This window comes from Pseudonaja textilis, chromosome 2 (assembly GCF_049901715.1).
Source record: "Pseudonaja textilis isolate UNSWEBS1 chromosome 2, rPseTex1.2, whole genome shotgun sequence".
Classification (NCBI taxonomy): domain Eukaryota; kingdom Metazoa; phylum Chordata; class Lepidosauria; order Squamata; family Elapidae; genus Pseudonaja; species Pseudonaja textilis.
Window position 1 is genome coordinate 167,721,442 of NC_141991.1, and position 15,757 is coordinate 167,737,198.

At 39.1% G+C, this 15,757-nt stretch overlaps 1 protein-coding gene across 2 annotated transcripts in view; it reads right to left on the bottom strand.

Annotated features, from left to right (window-relative positions):
* Positions 1 to 15,757, bottom strand: part of DGKQ (diacylglycerol kinase theta) — an 85,128-nt gene that overhangs the window by 1,980 nt on the left and 67,391 nt on the right. The window contains exons 16-22 of one of the 2 annotated variants that reach the window (XM_087926389.1): positions 12,722 to 12,873; positions 10,462 to 10,610; positions 9,740 to 9,921; positions 7,435 to 7,535; positions 3,750 to 3,896; positions 886 to 997; positions 54 to 206 (exon numbers count right to left, since the gene is read on the bottom strand). In XM_087926389.1, the coding sequence (XP_087782515.1) occupies positions 54 to 206; positions 886 to 997; positions 3,750 to 3,896; positions 7,435 to 7,535; positions 9,740 to 9,921; positions 10,462 to 10,610; positions 12,722 to 12,873 (996 nt within the window). The remainder of the gene's footprint in view (positions 1 to 53; positions 207 to 885; positions 998 to 3,749; positions 3,897 to 7,434; positions 7,536 to 9,739; positions 9,922 to 10,461; positions 10,611 to 12,721; positions 12,874 to 15,757) is intronic. The other variant, XR_015742115.1, reaches the window with a different exon arrangement.

Consider the following 15,757-nt stretch of genomic DNA (forward strand, 5'->3'; position numbering starts at 1 on the left):
TCCTTCTTTTCTACAGTAATGACAAAACGTTTGACACCAAACATATAAATTACCTTTGGTCCTGCTGCAGAAATAATCATCTGACCTGGTGGTTGAATCCAGGGCTCACCATCTACTTGGACAGGAATTGGCTTCCGAAGTGTTACACGGAAGTAGGAGCCTTGGGCAATCCGGATGCCAGAACGGAGACCTCCTTGAACTTGACCCTATTTGGGGGGGGAGGGGGTAGAGGGGGGAGGAGACAACTAGTAATCAAAACATCTTAAAAAAAAGGGTCAAGTCTCCTTTGAGATCTGTCACTGGGTAACCGATTCTTTTATAATTTTTATAAATGCATCACACATGGAATTTCTCCCAATTATAACCTAGAAGTAAGGATAAATTTTCTGACAGTGAGAAAAATTAAACCTGCTTCCTGGAGGTTTAGGTGCTCCATCTGTCAAAAATGGTGTAGGGTTTCTTGCTTGGGCAGGGGAGTTGGACTAGATGACCTACAAGGTCCCTTCCAACTCTGTTAATCTGTTAACTGCGGGAGGTTTTCAAACATAGACTGGATAACCATTTGACTGGGATGATATAAAGTCTTCCTTGAGCATAGGGTTGGACTAAAAGATCTCCAAAATCCCTTCCAGACCTGTAATTCTATGCTCTATAATCTCCAAATATGCTTCCATTTAAAGTTACAACTATCACACTGAATTCCCTCCCAGGCAGCACCATACAATATTCCTATAGCCTTCTCTTTCAATATACATACATCTCAATTAATTTACAAGTACAACTGTTTCAGGTCAAGTCAATTAGCACAAATCCATTATACCCCCCTAAAAGGCTTTAAATGCAAAATAAAAGCTATTAAGAGAAGTCAAGTGCACTTCGACTTACCATGTGAACAACTCCAGTGACACCAACTACTTCTAATAAGCCATCATCAATTTTTGGTTTCTCAAACCGATTGTCATTATCAGAACCCCAAAGATCAGCACCTGATCCCCAACTAGAAAGAAAGCAATGAAATAACTTTAATTGTATTTATTTATTTAGAAAATTCATACGGCTGTCTATTTTTACATATGTATCCCTGGGTGATTAAAAATAATGCACTAATAATAATAAAACAACTGGAACACGGTATTGGCAAAATCACAGCCAACTGCAAAAGGCAGCTTTATTTGAAACAACTTACATTCTGTGAAGGTACCCTTAACACCACCAAGCAACATTTGCCTATCTCAAGTCCTTGGGAAAGCCTTGATAAGTAAATAAAAATGCCAAATCCAGTCTGTGTTGACTGTGTGACAAGTCATATTTAAACCTCTAATACCTTTTTATTTCTATAAGATGTTTACTTTGGAGCATTTATTTTGCAGAAAATTAAAACAGAAAAACCAGTGTACAAACAGTACATACAGTACATGTAGTTCCCCCCCAATGATACCGTAATTATGGGCATCATACAGGGACACTGTAGCAACTTGAAAGAAAATAATAAGTATTTAATCATCAGAAGACCAGGTAATATTTAGATATGGTCTCCGCTCTTGTCTTGATGACCTGCAGAGGGAGCTTGAGAGCAGCAGACATACTGCAAAACCTTTTAGGTAAAATGAAGAGCAGTCATAAATCCTATGCTAACCCACAGAACTTTAAAGACCGGGCCACAAAAAGAAAACCTCTGTCCCAACATACCAAGTCAACCTGTGAAGATGTGCTAGCGTTTATAAAGAAACAAACAAGAGTTTATTCAGAGGTGAGTATAATTAATAAGATAGATCTGTTATTCGGACCATGTCAGATTAACAGATTGGTGATATATTTTTCATATAGAAATGTTTAAAAAGAAAACTGTAAAAATGAGAAAAATGTAAAAACGGACTAAAATGCATTTGCCTAGTTATTTCAAAAATTGGTTTTATCTCCTTTATTTTTCTGTCCTTTAATATACTCAGGGCTCATTTTAAAGCCTTTACAAATAATCCATACGCTGATTGGATTCACAGTTTGTGCTACATCATACTAGGATCAGAGGTGGTATTAAGCAGGTTCTGACCAGTTCTAGAGAACCGGTAGCAGACATTTTGAGTAGTTCGGAGAACTGACAAACACCACCTCTGACAGGCCCCGCCCCCATCTATTCTCTGCCTCCTCAGTCCCAGCTGATTGGCTGGGCTTTCTTTTGTTGCCCTGCACAGGAGAACGGAGCTGGAAAGCAGGCCCACCAAGCCACTCCCACAGAACTGATAGTAAAAAAATTTGAATCCCACTACTGACTAGGGTATGTCTGTTTTGGCTTTGTATGATACATGAGCTAAACCAAACAAATACTGGTTTAGTGAACCTTATATTCGTATCTCCAATATTTCCTTATATTATCTATAAATAATAGACACACTAATGTAACTGAAAGAATCATTATTATAACACCTTTTCTATATACAGAAAATAAACTTGACAGGTAACTGATTTCTTTTTTTTTCTTTTTTCTTTACTATTTATCAGAATTCTCAGAAGAGTCTCGCGTTTTATAATCTGAGAATCGGGTATCATCTTATGAAAATATTTTGGGTAAAAGGCAAAGGGGGGAAAATGTCCATACAAGACAATGAAAGCTCTGGGCAGCTGGCACAAACACTAGTGAACTCAAGACTCCAATGGTGTGATTCTGTACAAGGCAGCTTCATGTGTTCAGAAGTGAAGTTGAATGGACAATGGCAGGAGGAACAATAAATAGAACAGCTAGAACAGAGACCATTTGTTCATGTCACTATGCTTCACATATTTCAAAACTGTTTTGTATCTCTGTGAAATAGTTACGTCTCTCTCTCTCTCTTTAAATCAGTGTAGGCTACATAACAAATTATACACACAAGGCATCGCAAACTATGTGCATCTTACTTGAACAGTGCAATATATCATAGTTTTTGCCATTACAGGAATATTACTTAGCCAATCACTAAAGCCTGCAAGCCTTTTTGCCATTGCTTGGCAATGCCAAGGAATAGACCAAAACATTTTCTATTTTAAATTAGCAGTTAAACATCTTGTCTAAAATCAGAATATATATTTTTTTTATCCTGCCTTTATTATTTTTATACAAAAGAAGGTAAACATACCCAATACTCCTTCCTCCACCTATTTTTTCCCCCAACCTGTGTGGTGAGATGGGCTGAGAAAAAGTGACTGGCTCACTTTCAGCCAGCTTTCATACTTAACGGAAGACCACAACTCACAGTGTCCTGGTTTGTAGCCTGATCCCTTAACCATTAGACCAAATTTCATAACCCCAGTGTAGTATATTTAAACTGGGAAACAAGATAGCATACAGTTGCAACGTTAGCTGACATACAACCTCATCTTTGCAGCCCCAACAGAAGAACAAAGGCAAATATTTGTAGCTCAAGATTGAAACGAGGGTTGCTTGATGGTCTCGGAGCTTGGTCTTGCAGTCATTTCATTGCTCAAATTAGGTAACACCATCAGTGCTGGTCTAACCAAACTCAAAGAAAATCATGCACCCATCAGAAGAAGAACAAGAAGCACATAAACTTGAAGCTCCTATGCATCAACAACTCACAGTTGTTTATTAAATCCACAGTAGAATAACATAACTCAGAATGTAAAGCAAACTCTCAATACAAAAGCACCTAAGAGCTATTTATTAATAAAAGCAATTTTAACTATCAAAAGAAAGCAGCTGTAAACGCTAACATAAGGACTGTTTGGTAAAAAACCAGATGTCTAGTATTTACCTGGGGATATTTATGAAAATAAGACCCTCTATACTTGGAAGCTCAACTTCATGCTGGTCCACCTGAAGTTTGATTTCTTTGTGAAGACTCCTGGTATGGCTCATTTTCTGCAGCCCAACTTTTACATAGACTCCTTTGTTGTGTAGCCTAGAAATAAAATTTTATTTTATAAAAATGGTAAGCTCTGTGATATGTACATCACGGTCCGTGCTTTGCTTATTGACATAGTAGTTTCCTTCTCTGATTTTGTGGTAGACTTGCTTTCCTCATTCAGATAGGTAAATTTCTAGCAGCTCAAGCCTGAAATGGAACCGGGCTGTACTTTATTTAAAAAATGACCATGTCTCAGCCTCAATTAGTTTGCACAGCAGAATTGTCAAACATCTTTATTCCTATATAAAGACCAGTTTCATTGTTCTGACCCAGCCTTCGCAAGCAATGAGGAAACCACTTACTCACGAGTAACACAACTCCCTTTTTTAAGTCAGGGCAGGAACAGTCTTTGTTCATGCTGGATCAACAAAACCAAAAGGAATTAGTGACAAATGAAAGTCTTTCCTCCTTCTGAAACAGGGTAAGAAAAGTCTCTGTTCACATGAGAACTCAAGATAGAAAGTCCTTTCAATGATTGAGCCAAGCAGAACAGTTGAGATAAATTCACTCCCTGTTATTTCCCAGCAGGGAGATTCCGTTGGCACCTCAAATACAGAGCAGTTAGTTCCAATAAACCTGGTTCTGGCAAAGGACTCTGATGTGATTAATGTACACTGGAAAGGCCACTCCCAAACCCCGATGATTTATTTCCCAGTCAGGGAAGGGCTAGGTAGCGTCTATGTCTGCTTTTCCCTGAGAACCGGCTTGCTTTCCGTTGCTCTCCTCTTTACGCATACGTGCATCTGGGATGGGTCTCGTCTGTTCTTCCCCCTCACTCAGCTCAAGCCCTGAAGATAGCTGCCTCTCCTCCTGGGGGCAGACAGACGGCCCTGCATCTGCCTCTAATGCTGCCTCCTCATCGGGCCTTCCAAAGGTGCCAAAGTTGGCCCAGGCTGCCCTTCCACCTCCTCCTTGTTTGACTCTGCTGCCAGCTCTGCTGGCAGCCAATGGGCCACAATATTCATACCTTGGAATGCAGAATCAAATCAGGCCTTACTAGACGAACCCTTTAAAGTTCAGAGTGAGATAATACATTTCTAAACTGAAGTATCAGAACAGTGATCCGAGAGCAATACACTGGAAATGGGATTCATTGTGAACAGAAAAATAGCTTAATCTTGGCATGTTTATGTAGGAACTATGATGAATGTAGATGTTCAGGGAACTGTTGAAAAAACAAGGCTCAAGTGTGTTTTTTTGGAGTTTAAACTAAGAGAATCAAGAATAACTCAGTCTTCTACTTCATATGTTTTGGAGTATTATCCCTCTTCAACCCAGCCAGAAGGATTATTTGGGATAGTAATAATATAATCTAATGCCTCTGGCAGGTACTGTGTCAAGATTCCCTCTTCCCCACATGGAGGGCAGGCTTCAGGTGAATAAACATGATGGACGAGTTTATATACGATGGTTGAATTTATTTCCAAACAACCACTGACAGTATCTTGCATTATGTTTTTATCATTCCTATGAACATGAAGCCAGTTAGCAATAGCAATAGCACTTAGACTTATATACCGCTTCACAGTGCTTTACAGCCATTCTCTAAGCGGTTTACAGAGTCAGCCTATTGGCCCCAACAATCTAGGTCCTCATTTTCCCAACCTTGGAAGGATGGAAGGCTGAGTCAACCTTGAGCCTGTCAGAATCGAACTTCTGGCAGTTGGCAGAATTAGATTACTGCAATACTGCATTCTAACCACGTCTCTTAGCTCCATGTATCTAAATTAGCAGCCATGGGATAAAACTCACATCCACTCATGGGTCTGTAAGTGGGGAAAATGGGGAAAATGGTAATCTTCTTCAAGCTCAGATGAGCTCATACACCCCCACAGATATCTAGGATTATATGGAAGCAATTTGCCATTACCATTTCATGAGATTATTATTTTTTCAATATAAATGTTCCAGTCTAACGCAGAGACCTGGATTTCCAGATGTTCTCCCATTCAAATAATAACTAGTCTTGCTTAGCTGTTTAAGATCACCCAAGATAGATTAGATAGACATGTAGCCGGGCAACTGAGGCACAAAATAGGCAGAAGCATGATCTTCTCATTGGACAAGTATGAGATATGGTGTTTACTATTGATTAGTGTTAGGGTTGCCATGATATCCTAATATCAATTTTTAATAATATCCTTAATTTATGGTTTGATAAGTACCATGTACATTTCTATATTAGCCCAAGATTCCAGTTCAATGTATGAAGGGTGAAGGATGTGTGTTTGTGTTTATTTTCATGGTCATGATGTGCACTGAAGATGGTGTTTGATTTCATTGTACGAGGTGCAATGACAAAATAAAGATAGTCAATATAGTCTTGCAACAGATATTCTGTTGCATTGTAGATGGGGTTGCCTTTAAAAATGATCTGGACACTTGAGTTAGTTCAAACTAGAGCAGTTAGACTACTTGGGACTGGCCAATATGAACAAACGATTCCAATTCTTTGTCATCTATGCTGGTTCCTGGTCCAGGTCCAATCCAAAGTGCTGCTTTAAAGACCACAATGGTTTAGGACCAGGTCACCTGAAGAAGTTACCTTCTTTCATATGTACCTACTCAGTACTTGCATCTAATAAGGTCTTCTTCCAGGTCCCATCACCAAAAGAAGTTCTGTGAGCTTTTGTAAGGTCTTTTCCTGTGGTGACACTCCATTGCCTCCTTCTCCTCCACCCTGAAAGAAGCTGAAGTGGTGTCCACCTTAGCTCCCCAGCTATCTACAACACTGATTTGATGTCCCAGTGGCTGGGCTTCACATGATAACATTTTGGACACTTGGTAGCCAGACTGCTTTTATAGTCATTTGAAGCGTCCCACAGTCGCAATTGCAATTTATGTCAGATTTTGCAGCAGAAATTCAAATCCAGAAAACATGCACAGATGACTGATTCAACAGGATTCATTACCTTCTTTATATACATAATAACATTTGAAGTAAAGTTTACAATACCAATAGTAGATTCCTCCAACATAACACAAGAAAAACACAAGCAGCAGTTTCAGAGTTCAGAGCAGAGAGGTTTAGTTTCACTTTAAATAATTCAAAGAAGCTTTGTTTCTTCAGAACTGAGCACGAAGCTAAGCCACGCCCAGACTCCTTCCAATTCAGCCCCCAATTCAGCTCCCATTGGCTGACCTTGTAACCCATGTCTCTGCCAATTCATGAATATTCTGACAATTTATAATGCGTATTGCCAGAAACTGGTGTTTACTTCTGGTTTCTGGCAAAAATGCCCATTGTGGACAACCAAGTCCCTTCATGACCACGACATCTGCTTTACTAGTGTCACATTTGCTTAATGACCATTGCAAAAAAAAACACAAGGTTGTAAAATCAGGTGGTCATGTGGTGACCCATTTAACTATCAGCACAACTTATGACTCTAATTCCAGACTCAATTATAGTCGTCAATGAAACACCACCTGTATTAATGAGCTGAAACACATGAAAGTTTCTTCTCAATGTTTTTCAATTAGTGGGAGAACTTGTTCCTTTTCTCCAAAAAATAAAATAAAATCCAAATACCTGCTATTGAATTTGTCTGGCTCTTCTTCCCTTGCATGATGGAAACCTAGACTCAGCTCTGCATCAATTCCAAGGCCACAATAATTATTCATCTGTACAATCTGGGAGGAGGGGGAGGAGAAAGGAAGTTTCACATTTGGAACTAAACTATTTCTAATTTCTAACAAATACACAGGAATATCTCCATTACAAACTTTCCAACTTAAAAGAACTACAGTATAAAACAGATCTTATCTAGTTAGGTTCAACTTCCAGTTGAGCAGACAAATGTTATCTTGATATTTGTCTTCAACAGGACAAATGTCTACCTTGACCTGTCTTTCATAAGAACTTGTAGCATTTCCAAAGGCAAACCAGTAATATTCTCAATTCTCAGCATCCAGTTTATCCGTTGTCTTCTTCTTTTTCTACACTGCCAAAACATATGTTTTGTTTTTAGTCTGTCACATCCCTGCATAGAGTTTTGCTACAAAATAAAAAGACAGTCGAAGCATTGGATTTGGTGAAGAAAGAACTGGACCACTGCTTATATAGCTATGGTTCTTCTGAGTTATTTTGGACAAACCAGATTAACATAATCTGCCTGGAATCCAAGAAGAGACCCTTCTGTGAGTGATTTCTGGGGAAACCAGATTCACACAATCTTCCTGGAATCCAGGAAGAAAGCTTTCTCTGCCATAGCCACTGGCCTTTGAAATATTCTCGCCCAGAGGTGAGACAAGCACCCCACTCTCCTAGACTTTCAGAAGTATCTGAAGACCTGGCTCTGCTGACTCACTTGAGTCTCGTATAAAGGTCCTCCCTCCATCTTTTTAACTTTTGTTAATTTTATTCTTGTTTTAACTGCCTCCTCCTACCGGAATACATTATTTATATATTTATACCTCTCCTTAACAGATTAACAGAGTTGGAAGAGAACTTGTAGGTCTTATAGTCCAACCTCCCACCCCAAGCAGGAGATCCAGTATCATTTCTGACAAATGACAGTCCAGTCTCTTTTTGAAAACTTCCAGTGATGAAGCTCCCACAACTTCTGAAGGCAAGCTGTCCTACTGGTTGATTGTTCTCACTGTCAGAAAATTCCTCCTTATTTCTAGGTTGAATCTCTCCTTTAACAGTTTCCATCCATTGTTCCTTATCTGGCCTTTGGGTGCTTTGGAAAACAGCTGCAGTGGCGCAGTGGTTAGAGTGCAGTACTGCAGGCTGCTTCTGCTGGCTGCCTGCAATTTGGCAGTTCAAATCTCACCAGGCTCAAGGTTGACTCAGCCCTCCATCCTTCCGAGGTGGGTAAAATGAGGACTCAGACTGTTGGGAGCAATAGGCTGACTCTGTAAACCGCTAAGAAAGGGCTGTAAAGCAGTATATAAGTCTAAGTGCTATTGCTATTGACCCCCTCCTCTTTGTGGCAGCCCCTCAAATATTGGAAAACTGCTATCATATTTTTATGGTTTAATTGTACACCACTCAGAGTCTGCTCTGTGAGCGCGATGGATGGTTTCCAGATTTGATACAGAAACAAATAATCTTCCTTGGAAAATCATTTGAAGAGGTATGACATATTTCACATTATATCCCACACATTCTTCATGTAATGCATTTCAAGAGGCTATATAAGAAAACTGGTGGTTTCATTTTATGTGGCAGACAATGTAAACTTTACTGTGCTTAACCTAGAATAGAATAGCACACTCAGCTGTTGCTTTATAGGTTTATGAAAAGGAACGAGACGTAAACTGTGATCCATTCTACAAGGATTTTATAAAAATCCTAGCCGTTTGGTAATTACTTTATCAAACATATATATTCTAATTAGAGTATTTCATAGCTTTGCAATCTTCTAATTAAGGAAAATGTGTAACAAAGCACCGTAGCAATTTATAGGCCTTTCAAAATAAAATTGCATCATTCACAAGTAATCAGAATATTGATTATATTTTTTAAACATAGACATCCTCTGTGCATAATGTCTGTCAACACTGCATTGTCATTAAGGTAAGAATTTTCATCATGACTTGCATATTCATCAGAAAAGAGGAACAGAGAATGAGAAGAGAGTAATTATGGTGAAAAAAAAAAGAGAGATGTAGAAGCGAAAGTGAAGGGAAAAATGAGAGAAGACTATAAATCTACTTAATAAATAGCAGGCATCAGAGAAGGACACTCCAATATAACCAAATTATCCTCTACTGCTTTAATTAATGAGTTTTGGATGTTCAGCGCCTTTCTTTCTTTTTTTTTACTGTTTACTTTTCAGGAAGTAATACCTTTCAGGAATTTCAGGAAGGAAAAAAAAATTGAGAAATACCTTAGGAGGTTCTGGCTCTGAAACACCATTTTCTGAGCTTTCCAGTGCCTCTTGAGCATCTAAAAGGATGGTCCAACGATCCATCAGAACATCGTCAGCTTCATCTACAGATATCAGAATGGAGTATGGATCTTCGCCACTATAGCCAGCACCCCAACGCAGGACCCTCCCTAAGTCGTTACCTGATCAAAAAGAGAATGTTTCCATTAAAAAAACCTACTAAAGAAAAAGAAAAAGTGTTACTCTAAGACAACCTAAATTTCAGTAGGCCTACCACTTCTGACCAATGGTGGAGACGGGTAGTTCTCAACCTATGGTCTACCAACCCCTGAGGGGCCACAATGTCACAGGAGGGATCCAAAAAGTCTCAAAGAAATGTTAAGATTTAAATCTTGAGTTAAGTCTTGGTGGTCCGGGGCCACAAAAGGTATTTAAAAGGGGTCTGTGGTGAAGAAAAGGATGACAATCATTGATGTAGACTACTGGGAGTTGTAGTTCTGACACATCTACAAGGCCATTGATTGAAACACATTTTTAATTATCACTTACAAAGTTAAAATGAGATGTTTGCTGAATTTGCTGTTGGAAATAACCGAATACCACCAGTTTGCTGTAACGGTAGCCAGTGCTAATTTAATTTGCGGAAGGATAGAATCTTTGAGCTTATGAGAATCCTCACCCATTGACCTTCTTCTTCCTGAAATCCGCAGTTTAAGCCTCACCTGTTCCTAAAGGCAAAATAGCTACAGATGGTTCAGGGCAGGCGAGCTTGTGCCTGATCTCTTCCAGGGCACCAAGGACCCATCCAACTGTGCCATCACCACCGCATACCAATATTCGGAAATATGGAATTTGAGAGAAGGTGTGAAATCTTCAATGTATAAAAAGACAACAAGCACAATAATATTGTTAGCATAACTGCGAATTCAAACATATGTACAGTTTTCTTTAAATCTATTCAGCGGTTAAAAACAGACATGGGCTTGTGTATCTTCTTTTTTTCTATAGACAAGAACCAAATGAATTCTACTTAGGCAAGGAGAGATTGGACTTTATTTAATCCAGCAACAACCCTTCCAGCTCCAAAAGCAATTTGAAGGACAGAAAGAATTGAGAAATTTCATTGGGCTCAGACTCCTGGGAGATGTATTAGAGTAACTTTCTGGATCTGGTCTGAATGCTTTTGAGATACTGACAACAGTATGAAGATCACTCAAAGAATGATCTAGTATTACCTCTTCATTCTAGAAGATCTGATTGTATTAAACATGGATTTTTTTTCCATATTCTAACATAATAGCACCAAAATCAGAAAAAAATAAACAAAAAATGAGCCAACCTAACGTTCTTTTTCAAATAAGACTTCACCTTCATATGCATCCTGCTCCCTTCCTATCATCTTTGTTGATTTTAAATCAATTTTAACATTAATATTTATTATCTTAATATTTAATGTTTTATTTTGCAAGTCACCTAGTGTCACCTCTTGGAGAGATGAGAATTCCATACATATGGAATGATGGAATGGGCCTTATAGACCCAATACAGTAAGTCATGAGCTATAAGGCCAAAAAGTCCTTCTCAATCTCAGATTTTCAGATTACGTTTGCCCTCAAAAACAACTGTTAGGAGAGCATTAAAAATGCTAAAGTGCTCTTCAGAGCTTGATAATGGTTATTTGAATTAAATATCTTGCTGGTCTAAAAAATGGGGATTGACTACTCAAAAACACATTCCTGGGTAACAGATAAAAAGTCCAGTGACTTTTTATAGTTTCACTTTCCAGCTATGTAATGTGCATTCAAAATGAAAAGACGGCAGATTTGCATGTGGCAAGAAGAAGAAAGCAAGCAAAATAGTTTGTTGGCTATTTGAAAAATAAAACTTGTCACCAATAAATAAAACTGAGAGAGGGGAAAGTACTCAAACCAACCTAAAATTAATTTTGTACTTCTACTTATTAAAAAAAAAGTCTGTAGAACATGTGGATGTATTTCGTGCAGCTTAAGTAGGAAAAAAACCCACCTTGCAATGTTTTAATTAATACTTCATCAAAATTTACATGTGTAAGTAGCGGGGGAAAGTCATGTAATGAACATTCAATCTATTTTCCAATAAAGGGCAAGTATCTAGAGTTTTCAGCTTTCTCTTTTTTTCATTCTTTGCATCACTGTGTCTTTGACAAATTAGCTTCTTTTCTTTGGAATAACTGCTGCCAAATCCCAATGCAAAAAATAGAAATGGCATTTATTCAACTCACCCTGACAGTTTTAATAAGTGTCTTGAGAGCCTATTGAAAAGAGCGCAAAGATTTATTATTTGACAGTAGGGTTAAACATATCTTCCCTTTTTTTTTTTAATTGAACCTTTTGGCCAAGCTCAGCCACATCGCTATTCACACTGTGATGCTTCCTGATTACTGCACTAAAAGCTTTTGAAAGAGGTGGCTGGCTTCCAAAGCCTTTGTGGAGTATTAGCCCAAGGCTTCGGATCTCCTTTTTGCAAACAGCGGCTTTGCACTCCAATTCGAGTAACCTTCCAAAATAAACAGACAATAAGGCGTCAGAATCTTCTGGTCAAAAGAGAGAATTAGGAAATCCCAACACAGCAGCTGCAAAATCTTAAGATGTTCCTTGGCAACGCCATCTTCTCACCCGTATTGAAACGATACAAGATCACCTAATTAACCAAGGTTACCGATTTCCAAACCCCTGAGCCATTACACGGTGCCAAATTTTTAACACAAAAGGCTCAGGAACAAAAAAGAGTTGAGATGAGGAAATGTTATCCTCTTCATTTCTTCTCCAAGGGCAGACTAAAAATGTTACTCGATTTCAATTTCATTTGGCCATTGCTCAGGGTTTAGGCAACTTTGCAAGGCCAAGAGCAAGGAGAAAAAAGAGCAAGGGGGAAAAAAAATATCACCCTAAACAAATCACACGTGAAACAGTCAAGATGTATTGAACAGAAACAAGAGATTACCCAGGCAGTGGACCTCCATTTGTTAGTTCAAAGATCTGATGAGGATTCAACAGTTTTCGGAAACTGTACAGCAAATTCCGACCTTTAAGACCTCCACTTTTGGGATTCACAAATACAAGTAAAGGACAGCAGTTCTGAGGAAGCTTATTTTGCTAAAAAAGTAATGAAAGGAGAAAGTGGTTAAAAAATGTGGCATTTAGAGACAACAAGATAAAGTTCCAAACTACACGATGATGCTTAAGACAATAAAAACCCAACATTCCTAACACTCTAAGAGTACTTATTAAGAACATTTTTGCACAGTTTTGGGGGAGGTGTTGGTCATGAATTTAAAAGGCACAAAGATGTCTGTTAGTGATTTCCAAAGAAAGTCTTATTTTTATTACTTGCACCTAACTTCCAGTAAGGAAGTCTGTAGAGGCTCTCAGTCATCCAGGTCATGGTTGTCGTAAAAGTGCTTTTTCAGGAGGCAACTGGGATTTTGTTTTTCTCTGAAGACATTCTGCTTATCATCCAAGAAGCTTCTTCAGCTCTGACTGGCTGGTGGAGAATGGAAGGGTTTATATTCCTTGCAGATAGCTGGTCATTTGCATCCTTTTAGAGGGTTGCTGAGGCCACTTGGAGGTTTATCTGTGTCCTCAGGGTCACTTGAGTGGTATTAATGGCTTCTGTAGTCTGCAATTATTATTATTATTATTATTATTATTATTATTATTATTATTATTATTATTACTTTGGGAAGTCTGTTCATACCATTCGAAGGGAGGATGGGAATGACCAGATGTCTGCAAGGGATATAAATCCTTCCATACCCCACCATCCAGTCATACCCCACCATCCATACCCCACCATCCAGTCAGAGCTGAAGAAGCTTCTTGGATGATAAGCAAAACATCTTCAAAAGGGGGTGGGGAACCAAAGTCCAGTTGTCTCCTGAAAAAGCAGTTTGGAACTTCCAGTAAGGAACAATTAATTGATTATCCCAGACCGATAATACATACATATAAAACTTAAAATTGCCTCATATGCCAAGCTTAAAATAATTAGTTATAAAAAGGGGGTACCAGCTGACTTCTACAAGGGAAAGCTATTGCCAAGAATTTGGTAACCTTGATATACCGGGGCTGAGTTATCAAAAGTAAAACGTCTGGAAAAGCAGATGGCAGCCATATCAATGAAGGTCTTTATGCACATGTGTACCAGCTGTGTCCTTTCTTAGACCGGTAGGCTGTTCACAATCATTTGTGCTCTGGTCACCTCTGGTTTGCACCACTGCAATGTGGTGTACATGGGGCCTACCCTTGAAAGCTACCCCAAAGCTGTCATTGGTCTAGCAGCACAAGTAGTTGTTAGACAAGTCAGTGACAAGTCTGTTTTGAGAACTGTGATTTTCCCAGTGGTAGTAGTACATTTTTAAAGGAAGTCTGAGCACTGAAGAACTGCCGCTTTCAAATTGTGGTGTTGAAGAAGACTCTTGAGAGTCCCTTGGACTGCAAGATGATCAAATCAGTCAACCCTAAAGGAAATCAACCCTGGTTGTTCTTTGGAAGGACAGAAAGTGAAGCTGAAGCTCAAATATTTCAGGCACCTAATGAGAGGAGAGGACTTATTGGAATAGACCCTGAAGTTGGGAAAGATTGAAGGCAAAATGAAAAGGAGACAGGAGAGGATGAGATGGTTAAATAGTGTCCTCAATGCCGTGAAACATGAATTTGGGCAAATTCATGGAGGACAGTGGGAGCCTGATGTGCTGTGATCCATGGGGTTGCAAAGTTAGGACTAAGTGATGGAACAACAACAAACTTTTGTGAGCTGTGTTGGCTCATGGATGCAGTTCAGGTTGCCAGTTATCATCTAGTATAAATGACCTACATGGCCTAAGGCAAGGTTATTTGTAGGACTTCTCATCCCCAATTGTTTCTGCTTACTCTATGACAGTGATGGCTAACCTTTTCCTCATCCATGCCTGCACCCATAATGCAATGTGTGCACAACGCCCATCCCCCCTGCACATGTGACCCCCACGTGCCTTCGTACATGCATGCACAACCCCCCACGTGCGCCCCGCCCACTGAGCATGCACGGGAGATACCCAATATTCAGCCAGCTGGCAGGGGGCACATGTGCAGTGGGTCTGTTCCCGATGACCTCTCGCATGCCATAGGTTCACCATCATGGCTCTATGAGATTTGGCAGAAACAATGAAACCTGGTAAGACCTGGTGATGCCTTTTCTGTCATAGCACCTGCTTTATGGAATATTATTTCCCAAGGTTCAAATGGTCTGACACTACTAGCCCTACATAAAACCCCCAAAATATGGCTGTTCTCCTGGACACCGGACCAGAGTGTGAGATGAACCTATCCAGAATGAAAACTATGGCTGGTCTCAATTATTCTGTTAGCTTTTATTCTCTTTTCAGATCCAGGCACTGGTTGTGCTCCATTTTTAGTTTTTAGTTAGTTAGTTTGTTTTTCATGATTTTCTCCAACTGTAAGCTGCTCAGAGTTGCTTTTTGCAAGCTGGACATCTATATAAATCAAACTAACCAACAACAAACAAATATAACTTGAACCGTCTCTGCCACATTTACTCCAAAATGAGCAAAGCTGAATCAAAGGTGAGGCATTGATTGTTCTAGGCAGCTGCTTAAATACAGGAACAGTCTGCCTTTATCCCTAAAGACTATCTTTCATTGGCTTAGGCAAAAATGGAAAATAACAGCGACAAGCAGTTTATTTTTGAGAGAATGAATGGATTAATATTATCAAACCAAATCGTTCTTTCCTCCTGGGCTCTAATTACATCTGGCTCTAGTAGAAGGTTCTTTCTGACACCATGATTTATATACTGGTCTGAGCTTCCAAATGAAAAGATAAACTATGATGTAGAGTCGCTTCTGTTTCTTAACTTCCTATCAGTTTGATACTCCAATCTTTCAGTAGAGGTACTTTCAGAAACAGAGCATCAGTGCTCATTATCGTTTATTCTACTTTAACAGCCAATCACACAAACCAATGAAACCAACTTACCTAC